Genomic DNA, 17,275 nt, shown 5'->3' on the forward strand with positions numbered 1-17,275 from the left:
AAAATGACAGGACACAGGGCTGTGTTTGCGTTTGTGCCACTCAAGATAGTTAGCTTGAAGAATTTTTCACCCAAACAAAAAAAAGTTTTTTTACATAAGACTGCAATAATAATAAATAAAATACAAATAAAAACAATTGTGGATTTGCAATTGAGCATTATGCAAAAAGATGGCATTTTCTTATTCAGCTCCTTTTAACAGGAAACACATTTTCTCCTCTGGGTCTGTCGCAGGCAAATCAGTTTGACTTCGCAATCACCACAAATACACCAAAATGAGCGATTGAACAGTAAAAACCAGGGCGTGTGTTGAGAGAGGGCTATTTTGACAAATGAAAGGCTCCTAATGCCACATGACATGAGAATCTTTTGATTCCAAACCAGCATTTCTTCACCCGGCCAAGTGCTCATCAGTGCTAAGAGGTTCCATGTGAAAACATTTGGAAATGATCAAAAAAGATCAGCATCGGACGTGCTCCTTTTTTCCACCAACAATCCATTTTAATAGCTTTCCCCCAGAGACGCATTACGGCCTGTCAGTGAACATGGCTTATTTTCTTTCTTTTCTGTACTACACAGAAGACAGTAGTTGAGTACAGTTGCATTCAAAATGCATAGACAGCAAAAGGTGCTTGATAAAAAGCTGTTGCCAACAAGTTATAACATCAAAGCAGCTTTGCAAACAACACCTTTTGGGTTTTTTCCCCAACATATATTTAAGAAAAAAAACAATGGAACGATCAAACAGTGAGCATTTGAGCGTTTAGTGTTTTTTTTGGTGTGGGCTTTCTGAAGTCTTATGAACAATGGTGTCCAAACCAGTGGGTTAAGTACTTTAGGGTACAAGTATTAGGAATGGGTTTAAGTGGACGTTTTCAACAAGAAATGTCTTCATTTGGCAAATTTATTAAGACGATAACTGTGTTTTGGAGACTACGGCCACACACGCCAGGCTATTTATACCAGCCTTTTGCAAGCTTGACACCTAAAGTCTGGTTTGACTACTGTAGATTGTTCCGATCCAGGTTAAAGCGCGATACACTTCTCTGTACGTGTCGTATTATCAACCCATGATCAGTTATTATCGATAAATGTCACTCTGCACAGTGGAAATAAAGGAAATGACTGGAAATAGGCCAGAAAGCCGCTGTCATGCAGTTTTGGCAGTAAACATTGGTTTTAGGTGATGTATTCAACTACAAATCAAAAAGAAAGTCAATTTGGCCAAAAGGCACACTCATTGGGAAATATGCACCGGGCTTTGGTATGGTTGGCACCTTAAGTGTAGTTTGTATTAGCAACGATAAACGCCACCTTGCTCAATAGAAGTTAAGGAAATGACTCAAAATAAGTTAGAAATTAGCAGTCATCCAGTGTTGTATTATGAAAAAGTAAATATTGGTTTTAGGGGATGTATTCGACTGCAAATGGGAATAAGTGTCATTTTGGCTTTTAAGTCAATAACAGTGTTTTTTTTTGTACCAGGCCAGAAAGTAGCAGTTATGCAATGTTGCATTATGAAGTTTCATGTCGTGTCATTTCCCATTTCTTTTAAATATCCGTTCATTGCACAACTGATCACCGAAAGTTGCCCCATCAATGCAAAAAGATAGCATTCCATCCCACTCATTGTATAAATTATAGGCGTTACACGATCTGGATTTTTGGGGCCGATCACCGCAGCAAGTTTTAAAAAACGATAACCGATCTCAAGATGGAGCAACGTGTCTATTTACATGACATGTTCATTTATTGTATATACTTGTGTACTTTATACTGAGTACTGTATCTTCAAATATATTATATATATAAAGTTAAAACATCAATTACCTCTAGGGGGCATTCAAGGATTGTCCACTGACATAAATTTTAAGTCAAATTAGCATTACAACATGACAGAAATAATGGGTGCTAACTTATCCATCCATCCATTTTCTGTACCGCTTCATCCTCACAAGGGTCGCGGGCGTGCTGGAGCCTATCCCAGCTATCTTCGGGCAAGAGGCGGGGTACACCCTGAACTGGTCGCCAGCCAATCGCAGGGCACACATTCAAACCTAAGGGCAATTTATAGTTTCCAATCAACCTACCATGCATGTTTTTGGGATGTGGGAGGAAACCGGAGTGCCCGGAGAAAACTCACGCAGGCACGGGGAGAACATGCAAACTCCACACAGGCGGGGCCGGGATTTGAACCCCGGTCCCCAGAACTGTGACGCAGACATGCTAACCAGTCTCCAAAGTGCCACGGGTGCTAACTTACTGTAATTAAATTACTTTAACAAATACTGTTAATGACATGCTTACTCGAACTTTCTCACTGTCCCGGCTATATGGACGGGTGTTGTCCAGAGTTTGCGTCCGTTTGGCTTTTCCATTATTATTTTTTTCACGCTGCGTTGCTTGAACGCGGCATGCTCCTCCTTGTGTACATTCTTCAGGTGCCCGATCAAATTTCTGTTGAAGCATTTAGACGACGTTCCCCACAATGTACTTCAGTTGTGCACAGACTGAAAATAACTTAGGTGTTGTTTGTCTGAGACACAGCAAAATAGTCCCACACCGACGACGTGTTTTTTCACCGACAAGTATTGGAAAAACTTTATTGGCCGTCATATAGTTACAGTACTGCGCCACAAGACAAGTGACAAGGCTAAAACTAAACTAGCTTTTGGATTCATACGTGACAGCGACGCGGAGTTTAATGTCTTGTGCGGAGCCGATCGATGACGTCATTGGTCGGATCGGTGAATTATGACATGAAAGCCGATCAGCATAAAATGCTAATTATCGGCTGATACCGACCACACCGATGAGATCAGCGTAAAGTCTAATAAATTAATAATAGACAAAGTCATTTAGTTTAAAAAATATATTTTACGCACATATAGATACAAAAAAAGTGCAAAACACTGTTGCCTCCATCACCGTACTCGTTTGAATATCAGTGCAGTCACGCTGTTTCCCTTCTTGCCTCCAAACTGGAAAGTGGGTGTCGGCAACTCTTGAACGAATTCAAACCCTGTGACACATCACAGAGGGAAAAAATGTAATTTGTCACACATCAACAAGCATAGAGGCGTCAAACAAGAACTTTTTTTTGGTTTGTTTTTTTAAACATCCTGGGACCTTCAGCGTCAAATGTGACAGAAAACTTGCAGGCACTCCTGTGCGAAGTGACAGCGAACTGGCCACTTGCCAAAATACAAACTTCAGACAGTTGTCGCCCGAAGCTTAACCGTCACACTCGAGGAGCTGTGTGTGGAATGAGGGGGTCAGAGAACAAAAAGGGCCTGAATGTAAATATTTACGCTTCAATGCACTCAGCCATAAGTTTCAATGCCAAACGTGAAACGAACCTACTTTTTGCGTGTAAAGCGTTATAAAGTGTGTGTGTTTTGCTTTCACAAAGAACCCAGAAAAACCGAAATGCTTGGTCGGAGACGACCGCAACATATTCCATTGGATGTATGCATGCCATGGATTAAAGCACAATTTGTGGAGTTGCTCTACCTAGTGGATATGTTGGTGGATTACAGATCGATTGTCATAACATGACATTTGTAGTGGTTAGTGTGTCTGCCTCACAGTCAAGAGGTTATGGGTTCGAATCCCGTTCGGCCCTTCCTGTGTGGAGTTTGCAAACCTGCAATAGTGCACTATTACTATTTAATGGCAGCAAACTGTCAATAACATGAGATTTAACTGACAGTTTAGAAATTATGATGGACCTCTAAAGTTTCTCCTAGGCAATAATTAGTCATACTGCATTTGGTTTTGAGTAAATATACTATTATTTGCAATAATAAGTCTTGAGCAATGTGTGAGTTAATATTGTACGTGTAAAAGATAACACACACACACCTTTGTTAATATTTGAATAATATAATGTTTTTGGAGGTTGTATAAATATTGCAATGAGGAAAGTGACTCGCCACTAATGCATTGAGCATATGAGCCCTCCTATTGACTGGCGACCAGTCCCAAAGTCAGCTGGAATAGGCGACAAGAGACAGACTAGGTGGTATAGTATTATAGTATTAGGTTAGTACGGTATTTCGGCTTCACCTTCATTGAATCTCTCAAGCAGCTGTTCTTTAGTCCAGTTGCAGGAGGTAATAAAGAAGAGGCCTTGATCCGTGAGGGAGCCTTTTAAAGCTTCCACGTAAAGTCTTTTCACCTCACTGGTATTGTCAGGATTCAGGCTGATGGCGTCAAACGTCCCTTTGTCGACGCACACGTCGTAACCCTCGAGGCCCCCTCGACAGAAGTCCTCCTCCTTTCAAATAAATAAACAAAACAAAAAAGCAATAAAGGTTAACACACGGATTGGATGACAAAAATGTATACCCTGAGTTTAATATGAGTGTGAAAAAGTAAAATCGGGTAGAAGGACCATAGGAGTAGAGCTTGATATCGTGAAGTGGATTGGGGCCAAAAATAAAGCTAAAAATACAAAACGGTAATTTTAAAAGAATAATAGAGAATAAAGAACAGATGGGGGGGGGGGAAATAAATCTTCATTTTACAAGAATAGAGAGAAAAGTCATGATTTTACAAGCTTAAAGTTGTATACATATAAATGAATAAAATATAAATGTGAAAAGTAACAAGGATAAAGTCCTTACCTTGGGATACGAAAGTTGTAATATTAAAAGAAAAAGGTGTCAATTTTGCGAGGAAAAAGATGTAACTTCGTTGTAATAATACAAGAAATGATTATAAAGTTAACAAGAGCAATAATAATAACGGCTGTAATTTAATGAGAATAAAATTGTACTTTACAAAAGTCATCATTTAACAATACAGTGGTAATTTTACAAGACGGAATCAATAATAGCAGGGGGAAAAAAATAATGTTTGAGAAAAATGTCATGTAAATGGGCTTTCACTAGTTCAGCACTTTTCTACCTTTAAGGTACTCAAAGTGCTTTAACAGTTTCGCCTCAGTCACCGACTGCTCTCTCGCTCTCTGCCCCCCCCCCCCCCCCCCCGCCCCCGAATCCCTCTCCAGCTTACGTCAATATTGACTTCAATGACAGTCTATCTGTCCAAGGAAAGCACACACAGTCACAAGTGTGCCATGTACTGAACATATATGCAAGGCTGTTATATATACAGTATATACACACACAAGACATGCCCTATGGGCATATACATGCCACTACGCAGCAGATGTGCTTCCATTGCTTTGAGGTTTGGAGGTGGTTGAATGTGAATGGTGGTCAAACCGCCATCACTTTCAGGGCCATCTTCAAGTGGGCCAACGTGTAAACACAGCAAGAGTTTTCCTCAAACCAAACCCAGGACCAGGCATAGATCCACTGTGGAAACTGGGACGGACCAGAAGTGTTTCATATCCATCCGTTTTCAATTGCGCTTGTCCCCATCCCTGCTGACTTTGGGGCAAAAGTGGGGTACACCCGGGACTGGTTGCCAGCCAATCGCAAACAACCCTTCATACTCAAATTCACACCTGTGGACAATTTAGAGTCTTCAATGATCCTAACATGCATGTTTCTGGAAACGAAGCAACAGCTGGTAATGTATACGGGGGAAAAAATGTATAGAACCCACCTTAACGTTGACATGTGTCAAGCCCTCTGCCTGAAGAACACATTTTGCCAATTCCACAGAAGCTGGGGAATAATCTATTCCTGTTAAATTCTTGTATCCATGTTTAGCCTTTTGACAAAAAAACAAAACAAAAAAACATTTACTTACTAAATTCTGATTCCACAATGAATATTCTTTTTATAAATGTGCTGTACCGGAAATGACATTGCTCAGTTTTGATTGCTACTCTCAGACAGAATTGTTCAATTGGTATTCATATTTAAATATATACGCAATTGTTTTTCTCCATTACCAGTTCAACTAAAAAGGCTCCATTTCCTGTGCCAATGTCCAGAATGGCAGCCTTTTCCGGAATAGTAGCGTTGTCCATCCACCTTAGCACACGGCTCATGCTTTCCTTACCAAACCTTATAGGACCAAAAAAAAATAAAACAGACTCATTAACCGCAATAATAATAATAATAATAATAATCATGAGAAGGAAGCCATTATTCTCTGAGAATACATTTATATTATCACAAGAGAAAGGTCTAATTTGAGGGGGAAAAAGTGGTAATTTTCCAAAAATAAAATGATAAAATGGGAAGGAAAAAAAATACATTTCACAATAAATTTTGTAATAGTCTAAGAATACATTCTTCAATTTTACACATTCCAATATTAGGACAGAACGGTCATAATTTTACAAAAATAAAATTTAGATTACAAGAAAAAAGTTGGAATTTTAAGATGGAAAAAAAATCATTTCAATGTATTGTTACAAGAATTCATAAAAAATATTAGTCAATATACTGTAGTTGTAATTTTACAAGTAATGATTTAAAAACACTATAGGAGAACAAAATTTTAAAACAACAACACAGTGGTACCTCAATTTGCAAGTAATCCGAATTACAAGATTCTTGACATACAAGATGTCAGTGTTGGGAAAGTTCATTTTATAAGCGAACTAGTTCAAAGTTCAGTTCATAATTCTAAACTTTGTGCTCAGCTCACCATTCCAAAAATGAGCTAGTTCATAGTTCCTTTTTGTTTTTTCTTAAAATGTTGCTGACGGGCTATTCCCCTTAAAATACTGGCCTTTCATTTTCCCATTGTTGCCACCCATTCAGTCCACACTAGTAACCAGCTGCAGCTTTCACCCTACAATCTCAAAAACATGGGGGGGAAAATGTCACTTGAATGGTCTTTTTTAAAATGAGGAATTAAAACAAAAACAGGACTTTTATCCTTAATGTGCAAACAAAAACATGCAACACAGTATGACAGGAACGATGGTGAAAGCACATTGACAACTTTGCATTCTTCGCACCACTGGCTGACTATATTAACAAAATATTTCTGTCTGTGACCATGGAAGGAACTAAACTCATAAATCAGGGCACCACTGCAATAGGATTAATGTATATATGTAATAATAGCAATAAATATATTCATAATATAAATAAATAGTACTTTTAAAACATTAATAATAATACAGTAAATGAAATTTGAATACAGGTATAAAGGTATGTACATACATATAAATAAAAACGGGTACCATATCTCACCCACGTCCCCAATGTCTTTGAATGTTTCCAGGTCTTTTTGATATGTATCTTCCCAACTGCAAAAAAAAAAAACGTTTTTGACAATATTATCAATAACATATTTAATTATGTCAACATTTAGCAGTCACAAAATCAATTTTAAATCTTAATCTTCTTGGTCTTAAATCTTGTAAACACCTCTAAATAAACATCGGGCCCCGTTCTGATAATAACACGCTAATTTAATAAAACATAATTTCACAGTTTCTGCTTAAATGTAGCTTCGCTGTTGCTACCAGTGGCTGCAGAGGCGAGAAATAATGAAACGCAACCAAATGATATAACTTTTTATCACGTCACGATATGCTCAAATGGCTTACTATTCCTTGGTTCCTAACTGCGAAGTTTCAAAGTCATTATTCGAGTCTCTGTCCTCTTCTGAATCGGAACCATGCTTACTTCTTGCGGCAGCTTCCATGTTGGAAAAGAGAGAAAGAAGACTACATCTCCCGCGAGGCATTGCGGCCCCTTGAAGCGCCTTCTCAACCGCAGGGGGCAGTGGGATTGATAGGGATGTTTCCATCATGGCGGCATCCATTTCAGGTTATACTTTTAGTTCTGTGTGTTACCACAGCGCCAATAGCAACTCGGATCATGTGAGTATGCCGCGACGGGCAGTACTGCCCAACCGGCGTCGTTCATCGGTGCTATTAGTTTGGGTTGTTTGGCCACTGTCATGAGGCTCTTTGCTGGGCTAGCTGGTTTTGGTGTCGTCTATTTAGCGACGGATGTGGTCGTTATAGCTTGTATAGTAGTACGCGTAAATGTGAATTTAGTCTTGTTACGGCTACACTCTGAATGAAGTGACAAATAGTCATTCTAAATCACGGTTGCTCATTGGTGTTATTGTACAATTCGGAAGTGCTGGGGGTGTGGGGTGTTTTAAATTCCAGGAATTACTCAGCTGTTAGCTCCTTTGGTGGCTAGCAAGTGTTGTATCTTAGTTTCTAGTTTCTGTTTAAAAGCGTAATCTGCCAGTGGAAATGTGCATTAATAAATGAGATTAAAGATTAACCTATTTTAATTCACCTCGTTTCCACCATGAATGACAGGTGAGCTTGTTAGTCAACTTGACTTCCGTAAGAGTCACGGTTGCTTAATTCTTTTAACAGTGTGATAGGTCTTCGACACGAACTCTCTATATTTGTATGCATGTATTCATGCTGATGAATTCATGTAATAGTTTTCGTTACCGGGGCAGCACATTGCATAAGTGGTTAGCACGTCTGCTTCACCGTTAGGAGGTCGCAGGTTCAAGATACAGAGTGAATTCTCCGTTTATCTGGTCCACATACACCACCGATATGTGAAAATGCGCGAAATAGAGAGACTATTTTGAAAGTAGTTTTACCCCTTCCACACTTCTTAAACACATTTAAAGGTATTAAAACACACCTTTTATACTGTTCTTAAATGCCTGTTTTCACTCTTGCTCAATGTCAAGAAATGGGAGAACATCATATAACATCACTTTAAGGAAATGTCTGAATTAGTATGTGTGTGTGTGTATATATATATATATGTATATATATATATATATAATGTGAAATGACATAGACAGGCAAATAAGAAATAGTTAAGGTAATTATAAACCATCAAACAACGGCTACTTTAACACACATGGCTTAGCAACACATACGATTGGAGCATACAAAATTACTGCCCGGTATATATTCTCTCTGCTCTGTGGGAACAATGACAATTACTGGAGCTTAGTAGGGGATCTTCTCTGCCCATTGTTCTCCATAATTTCACTGCATCTCTTCCGGTAGAAGCAGCACTGCATGTTGCGGCACGGTGTGGTAATACACTAAAGGGCACCTCTAAAGAGGACAAGCGCTGGATAAATATATTAACTGGCTTTAATTTGTGTAGAATGACTATAGGAAAATAAATTATTAGTCACAAGTTAATATACATGCCACCAACTCCAAAGATTGGTAATAACTTCTTCAATGTTGTCTGTCTGCATTCTGTCTACTCTTTGTCAACAGAGTGTGACTAATGCTGCAGCACACCTTTCTTTCAAAGGGGAAATGTGTGCTTTATATTTTGGATGGTTCTAAGTTAAATATAGGCATCAAATTCTGCGTGCATGTTTGATTCTCTCTGATAAATGTGTCCTGAATCCATTCAAATGGCTCAAAATTCCAGAAACTAATCGCTCCTTGGACAATGGCGCCATTCAGAGGATACCATCAAATCCTTACCCGAGAGTATTCAGCATTCTTGCAATTGCTGTGTACTTTGTGCAGGAGGGCTTCCTATTAGGAGAAGTAAGGCAAGAGGAGACCATCAGCATCAGTGACACGCAGATAAGCAGCGCGGAGCTCATCCAAGTCGTAGGTAAGGACTGCGTCTGTCTGTCTGTTTCGTATCAACTCTTCCCACCTACTCACCCATCTACCCACCCTACCCACCCATCCACTTATCTATCTTTCCATCTGTTCTAGTCCGAATATAACGGAAAACGCATGTCTCTTTTCCCAACAGAAATCCATAACCATGACCCATGTGCACGGTTGTTTAGGTAAGGTTTGTAAGATTTTGTTTTCTCTCTGCACTTGATTATTAATATGTATAGTATGGCTCGGACCTTCATTATGCACGTGCAGGTCATCTCAGTTCAAAAAGTGAAACTCGTACTAATATAGCTTTGTTAAACACACATACATTTCAGGAGGCCAAATCCTACCTAATTGCTAATTTTCAAATAATTCCGATTGTTTCTGTTGTTGTTGTTGTTGTAAGATTCTTGCATAATAACACATGCCTTCGCCGTACCACCGGAAGGCATAATACAGACGAAAAAGTTAATTTCATATCATAATAGATTGGTGATTCTCGGTGCGGTATGAGTACCACTAGTGGTACACAGGCTCCCTCTAGTGCTACACAAAAGAATCACTGAATTTAATACAAATCAAATTTACCACATTTAAAACATGCAATACCGTCAAACATATTAGAATGACGCTTGTAGCTATGCCTACATCCCCTCAAACGTTTTTCTAATCCACTACAGTACATATTAATATACAGTTCAGTTGGATTTAATTTACAGTAAAATACATTTGTATTTAATCTTTAAGAACTGTTTGTTTTTAAACATTTATTTAGTTAGAATTGTTACATTGTTATTTAATGTTTATGTGCAATACATTTTAATTGAATCATTCAAGTATTTTTTTATATTCAGTATCATCAGTGTTAATGTTAAAACTTGAAAATGTTACAGTTACAATAATATTAAATGTACTTTTTGGGAATAAAACCTGCCTTGTTTTTGCCTCCTACGATACAATATTTTAATGTTGGTCATTTTGGTGGTACTTGGAGAGCTACATATTTTTTGCAGTGGTACTAGGTGTAAAAAGTTTTAGAATCACTGTAATAGATTATTAATCAATTATTTGTGTTTGTTATGACGATGTTTGATAATAATGTGCCATGTTAAAAAATGCTGATGTTGAATAAAACAGAAAATATCATTTGCGCTTTTAACCTCCAGATTTCTTGAGATTTAATTACAATAATAAATATATTCCGTTTTTAATGAAATTGATACATCACTTAGTGACTCTGTACCCATTTTCGGGCAGTAGATGGCTCCATCTTGCAAGGTTGCGTAGCAGCACCAAGCAAGCAAAGATGAGTGTGGCATCTAAATGTTTTTTCCCCTCTCACCAGCTTTTATGACTATGCTGGCAAAGTCAACGAAGAACATCTGAACAGCATTCTAAAAGATAGGCGAAAAGTGAGTGAATGACGTCATGTTTGTTTCCTCCACTTACTCATGCCAACTGTCAACTGAATGGATGCAGTTGTTTATTACATATCGAGCACTTATCTAATTGGACAAAATGCTTTTTATTTCACTCATTCCTCACCCAGCACGTGATTGGTTGGTACCGGTTTCGGCGGAACACGCAGCAGCAGATGTCATTCAGGGAGCAGGTCGTCCACAAGCAGCTAACGCAGCTGCTCGGCGTGCCCGACCTCGTCTTCCTCCTGTTCAGCTTCATCTCCACGGCCAACAGCTCCACGCACGCGCTGGAGTACGTGCTCTTCCGACCCAACCGCAGGTATTATTGGACCGGTTCGATGACCGACCCTTATTGTTATGCCTCTGTTTTATTGATGATTAACTTAAATACAAAAAGACATTTGTTTCAAATAAAGTTTACCCAGAATAAATAATGAGCCCTGCAAATGTGCAGTGCAGGGTGTACCCCGCTTCTAACCTTAAATCAGCTTGGATAGGTTCCATCCTTTGTTTTAAACACCAGTTTGCGGTAATATCGCAGTACTATTGTTTAGTGTAGGGCTGCAATGCTCAATTACTCGCTTATAGTCTCTATTCGCGGCAGGGCTTGGTCACTATAGCCCACAAATATCTTATTTTGGCTTCACACAAACAGCATTTCTGAGAGTCCATCCCAGCTATCTTCGGGCGAGAGGCGCGGTACACCCCGAACTGGTCGGCAGCCAATCCATTTCTGAGAGTCCTCTGTAAAAAAATATTATAGTGTGGTATTTCATGAGTCGGGTTCTGGGCGTGCTAAGCGGTCATATGCACTCAGGAGGTACAACCAGAGGATCACCCTCACCATCCCCAACCTCGGCAACACCAGCCAGCAGGAGTACAAAGTCTCTTCTGTGCCCAACACCTCACTCAACTATGCCAAGGTCATCAAAGAACACGGGTAATGTTTGCATTCCAAACATCAATCGGCACCACTTCCAGGGTGACTGTTAGGTGTTGAACAAGTGTCCTCTGATGTGTGTTTGTGTGTGCAAGCACCTGTTTCCACCTGAGCACATACCAATGCAAGACTTATATACATTTACACTGAGCCTCGGTCTCCTCTCTGGTAAAGTTCCATAACAGCAGGGTGACAAATTGTGTCGTGTGAGTCGCCCAGCTATACCAGAGGACGCATGCACACATTACAACAAATCAATTGGGCGCAGTTAATACCTCTCCTGCCGGCTGTGCAGTTTATAAGGGAGGGCGAGGCACAGTACTCCCTCTGTGAACTGACCGTGACTAATGGCCAGTGGAATTTGTTACACTTCGACTGCAGCCAAAATGTAACTAAAGTACTGTTCAGTTCAAATACACTAGGTGACTTCCTAAAAAGCTACTGTATCCACTTTCATGATATGAATGTCAATTGCAATCCACTTCACTGCAGGGCCGAATTCTTCGACAAAGACGGTGTCATGAAAGATATCCGAACCATATTTCAAGTGTACAGTGCACTGCAAGATAAAGTGCAGGTAAGCAGACTCCCGGAGGGAATAAAATTATCTGTTTATTATATTTTCTCATTTGATTTCTCCTCCTGTCATCTAATTTTCAGGCAGTGTGTGGGGAGGTCGAACAAAGTGAACGTGTGAAGGAGAAAATTCAAGATGATGTGAGCAAGCTGAAAGAACAAATTTCTCTCAGGAAACGCAAGACGGCGGAAGAGGAGAAGAGTAAGTGTCTATAGTCATTTATTTGAGAAATATGTATTATATAACTGCAGCATGGTGATGTGGTTATCACTTCTGCCTTACAACCTAGAGGTCCCTGGTTTGAATCTAAACTCGGGCCTTCATCCGTTCATCACGCTCGTTTACATGAAATTATCTCCTCCTGGCTCTTATCTGGAAGGTGTACGTCAGGCTGGTGAGCTGGTATCTGTGTGTCGTAGTGGTGCGTTTTTACAAGTACCTTACTGATGTAAAACAAGTAATTTTTGGACCACTTGAGTGAATTTGGATAATTTCCTGCGGCACACCTGATGCTCTGTTATGTGCCGTGGCACACTGGTTGCGAATCACTGCACTTTCTCGCTCAAACATGAACATATTTCTGTGCCGACATCAGCATTTTGCATGCTTTTAAGAGTTGTATCTCTGTGGTCAACAGGGCTCCGTGAAGCCCAGAATCCAGACTCCACGCCAGAGAATAACGCAGAACCTTCCGAGACGGCCCTCCTCTCCAGGATATCTTTCCATACGCCCTCTGCGCCCGAGCGGCCCAGCATCTCACCCAACCCTCCCTCTTACACCGACCTCCTGTCCCACGGTGACTCTCTGCTCCCGTCCTCTTCGCCTCCTCCCACCAGTGCCGCTTTACTTCCCCGCCCTCAAGCCGTGGGATCGCCAGGACACCCCACGCCGGGTCCGCTGCCCATGGGCCTCGGCATGGGCCTGGGCGCCGCCGCCTCCAATCCCGTCAGCGCGCCCAGCTCGCCGTACCTCGGCAACGGCGACGGATCGAGCTCGGACTCGTTAGACAGGCAAGCTGCGGGGCAGGAGTTTGACGACGAGGACGAAGATGAGGACAGTAGCGAGTATGAGAACCTGGTGAGCGAAGCCCCTCACCTGCCCGTGACCCCCGGCAGCCTTTTAGCTCGAAGTCAGCCGTCCGGCCTTGGCCCCGACGGGGACGCTCGTGGCTCGCAGACCACATAGAAACACGGCGCCGGGTGTGCGCGCGGGACACTGACGCACCTTCTCAAGCAATCATAAAAAGTGCCAGTCCTGAAGTGAATGGCATGTGCAGCTGGCATCCCGCTATAATGTATTTTTTTTGTTTTTATTGTCTTATCTCCATTTTAAGGGGAAACCTCGTCAGCTCACTGGAAGGGGGGTCTTTATGTTCTGTGTTTCTTTTTTGAATGGGCGCTGTCTGAGTACTTGATTTTGGACGTGTCTGGTGTTTAGGGTTATACACGCAATGAGGATGTAACCACTGCCAACCAGCATGTTCAAAAAAGGGGCAGGTCCTGCTGCTTATCTTTTTTTCCCACATTTCACTAACTCTGGCACCCTCTCTTGCATCAATTTTGCACTATTTATTGCCTTCTTTTAAACAACAACCTCTCAAAGAAAACAAAACAAAAGGGAGATGATTAATCAGCCTTCAAACATTTTTTTAAGACTAGAATTGCTTTTACATGCACAATTGTAACATTTGATTTGGGATTTGTACTGTAATGTTTGTTAGCAATCAAGTACTAAAATAATCATATAGTAAGTAAATAACAAATAGATCAGCCACATATGGGTGCTTTATATATAAATATATTTTCTTTTGGTGAGAGATTGATTAGACACGAATGTCAACAGAAAACACTGAAATTGTATAGCGCTTCGCTGCACTTAACAAGAAAAATGTATGATTTTCTTTGTGCTATACCAATGAGGTCCTGTCTTGCCACTTGTATAGTTCTGTCTGACCACTGTTCAGCTTTTGTACGTTGTACAGAGCTTCACAGAGCGCACACACACACACACACACATAATGTACTGTAGCTTTACTAACTGGATGCTTCAGAGGTTCCCTTCTACTGCTGCAACACAGAGAACTCCCACTAAACTTCATTTAAAAAAAAAAAAACAATATCAACAACCTGGCTTCTATCTTCACTTTGCTCTTCTCCTTGTTTCTCTTAATGACCATGGAGTTACATTCACTTGAAGCTCACTTCTCGCTCACTTGTTCTCGATCAAAAGTCATTAATGGAAGGCTCTTTAACCCTTGTGTGTGAGAGTTTTAACAATGGTGACAATCATGTTGCTTTCCATTTATGGCGCAGCAAAACTTAATGTCTGACTTCCAGCTTTGGTGGTGTTCTAACCTTCTTGGCTGACAATAACAACCGAAGAACTGCCCCTTCTCCCTGAGGAGTCGCTAAGTACAAGTACAGTAATGTCGCAACAGAGACTCTGCTGTCTTTGTTGTTAGAAACTGGAATCCTAACCACAAAGCCACATGGAACCTGCTCGGTGATTGCGAGAGACCTAAAATAAAAGTCACTCGCATATGTTTAGGGCAATAAAGAACCTGCAGGGTGTTCAGTGCGGTCACCAGCAGGTTGTACTCGATTTGGAACTCAAGTATTTTGCCTGGAGAACCAGGGCATCACTTGCATCACTGATCAGGAGCTGGCACTGTTTAAATGTGACTTCATAATCGAAAGCTTGTCATGTACCAAAATGTGACATTTGTTGTTCTCTTTTCCCTGGAGACCTGGAGCATATGATGAGAAACTAAATTAAATATTGAATGTACAGGGGGGTGGGGGGGGGGGGGGAGAGTAACATTTAGCTGACTTTAGTGCAAGAGTTAGACAATTGTGCTCGTAACCCTTCTGATGATCGCTGTTTCCCCTTTTTAAGGCGAGTTAGATACAGTGGAACCTCTTGGTTAATACCTTTGGGATGCTGGTTGACTTTCGAGTTGCGATTTCAACACTATTTCCGCCATCCATCCATTTTCGATAGCATTTGTCCTCATTAGGGTCACGGGTGCGCTGGAGGCTGTCCCAGCTGAATTTGGGTAAGGGCAAGGTACACCCTGGAATGGATGACAACCAATTATTTTCCCTAATGTCAAATTGTTAACATGCAAGTTAACCACTGCAATAAAACTTAAGTAAGACTGCTCACCGTTTAAAGAGTGGGACCAGGAAGGCCTAATAGGATGATTGCCTAAGTAATTTTTTTATGTTTTCGGGAAACAAATTCAACAAACAATTGAGTCCAGTTGCCTTGATTCAACCTTTCAGAATTAACATGACCTGGATGACTAAGAATCGACACGCACATAAAGAAAAACAACAATTTTTAGCAAGCACATTGGTATCTTTTGATGAGATTATGACCGAAAGTTAAAAATGATTTAAGCAAATTTTGCTCAGGGACTGAAAGTCGGCAAACCCAATGGTGACCCCTCTCGTGTGTGTTTCTGTCTCAAATTTCTGTTTTGTTCCTAAAAGGCCACAAGTCACCAAGGAATAACGTGAACGATTCCATCCGCAGCAACCCCGTTGACGATAGGTTTTCAAGGGGGGGAAACTTACAGCCCCCTGGTTTTTGAGGGGTATCAACAAAACCTTAGCCACCCCACAGAATATTTACTGATTTTGCTGTAGGACAAATGAAATTGTATCACAGTTTGGACTATTCCACCATGTAGGTTCTACTGTATGAACTTGTTTATCCTTGCATAACCTCAACTTGATGATTTAAAAAAAAAATAGCAGGGCTCAGGTTTATTTTTTTGTTTTGATTTTTAAGATGTAACACTATACAAATAGACACTCATGTACTCTTAACTGTATGGGGTAATAATCCCTGTACCCTTCTTATCTTGAATGGGAGTGTCACCTCCCCTCCTGATGCACAATGCAGAGGTACTTTTTGGGCTTTTATCTGAATTTGTGCGCTTGAAAGAAGACAAAAGGCATCTTTGAATGAGCACAGTTTGTGTCTTACATTAGGGGGTTAATAAAGAGAGACATGTATGTATATGGATGGGATGGTGTCTTTTTTTCTCGTGATGCGTCAAAATTGTGGAGATTAGATTATTTTGCACCATAAAATCCCGGGGACTGCACGGTGGTGAGTGGTTTGCTCACTCTTTTGATTTTGATTTCTTAGGTTTGGGGTTTGAATTTCGGCTGCGGCCTTCCTGTGTGGAGTTTACACGACGTTCTGCCGGTACTTCGACTTCCCTCCTACATTACAAAAACATGCATGCTAGGTTCATTTAAAACTATCATAGTGCCTGTGGGTTGCCCCTGCAAGGATCGCACATGCACTACGTAGACCACGGGCCTGTTCTTAAAAAAAAAAAAAAAAAAAAAAAATCATCAGTGAATGGAACATTGTGATTTCCTTGGAATGCTCTAAAAGTGATCATTTGAAAATGTAAACACTAGCATATATTTATACAAATAAAGTGTTGCATATTGATATCTGTTTTCTACCTTGTTAAAAAAAAAATCATAATTAGTGTGAGAACTCGTCAGCGTTTTTAAATGAGAGACATGTATATATGGTTTGGTTGGTCTAATCCGTTTTAATGCATCCAATTTAGGGGGATTGCATTTTTTTGTCCTTCATCACAAAAAAATCCTGCAAAAGTATTAATAATCACTATGAACATGGCTGCTGATCTCGTATACTTGCTTGTATCCATATTCATCCAATTGATAATCATAAAATTTTATAAAACAGTCCATCTCAACGCAAATATTTACGCGTCGGGCAGACATTAACGCCGCCATATATTACTGCAGGCTGCTTGCAGTGTTTTCACGATGACAT

The 17,275-nt window shown here is 40.4% G+C and overlaps 2 protein-coding genes across 2 annotated transcripts; one reads left to right on the plus strand and one right to left on the minus strand.

The window, feature by feature from the left end:
• Positions 1 to 2,856: 2,856 nt before the first annotated feature.
• On the minus strand, positions 2,857 to 7,703 carry eef1akmt2 (EEF1A lysine methyltransferase 2). The gene is made up of 6 exons (XM_061790051.1): positions 7,486 to 7,703; positions 7,117 to 7,182; positions 5,869 to 5,983; positions 5,577 to 5,684; positions 4,068 to 4,278; positions 2,857 to 3,021 (listed from the first exon to the last, which is right to left on the minus strand). Exons 1-6 carry the CDS (start codon positions 7,701 to 7,703, stop codon positions 2,924 to 2,926), a joined length of 816 nt encoding a protein of 271 aa, XP_061646035.1. The 3' UTR covers positions 2,857 to 2,923.
• On the plus strand, positions 7,618 to 16,480 carry abraxas2 (abraxas 2, BRISC complex subunit). Its single transcript, XM_061790050.1, has 9 exons — positions 7,618 to 7,761; positions 9,421 to 9,511; positions 9,659 to 9,695; positions 10,856 to 10,922; positions 11,060 to 11,250; positions 11,749 to 11,871; positions 12,364 to 12,448; positions 12,532 to 12,649; positions 13,086 to 16,480. Exons 1-9 carry the CDS (start codon positions 7,690 to 7,692, stop codon positions 13,631 to 13,633), a joined length of 1,332 nt encoding a protein of 443 aa, XP_061646034.1. The 5' UTR covers positions 7,618 to 7,689; the 3' UTR covers positions 13,634 to 16,480.
• Positions 16,481 to 17,275: the final 795 nt, after the last annotated feature.

The sequence above is a fragment of the Phyllopteryx taeniolatus genome, chromosome 11 (assembly GCF_024500385.1).
Source record: "Phyllopteryx taeniolatus isolate TA_2022b chromosome 11, UOR_Ptae_1.2, whole genome shotgun sequence".
NCBI lineage: Eukaryota > Metazoa > Chordata > Actinopteri > Syngnathiformes > Syngnathidae > Phyllopteryx > Phyllopteryx taeniolatus.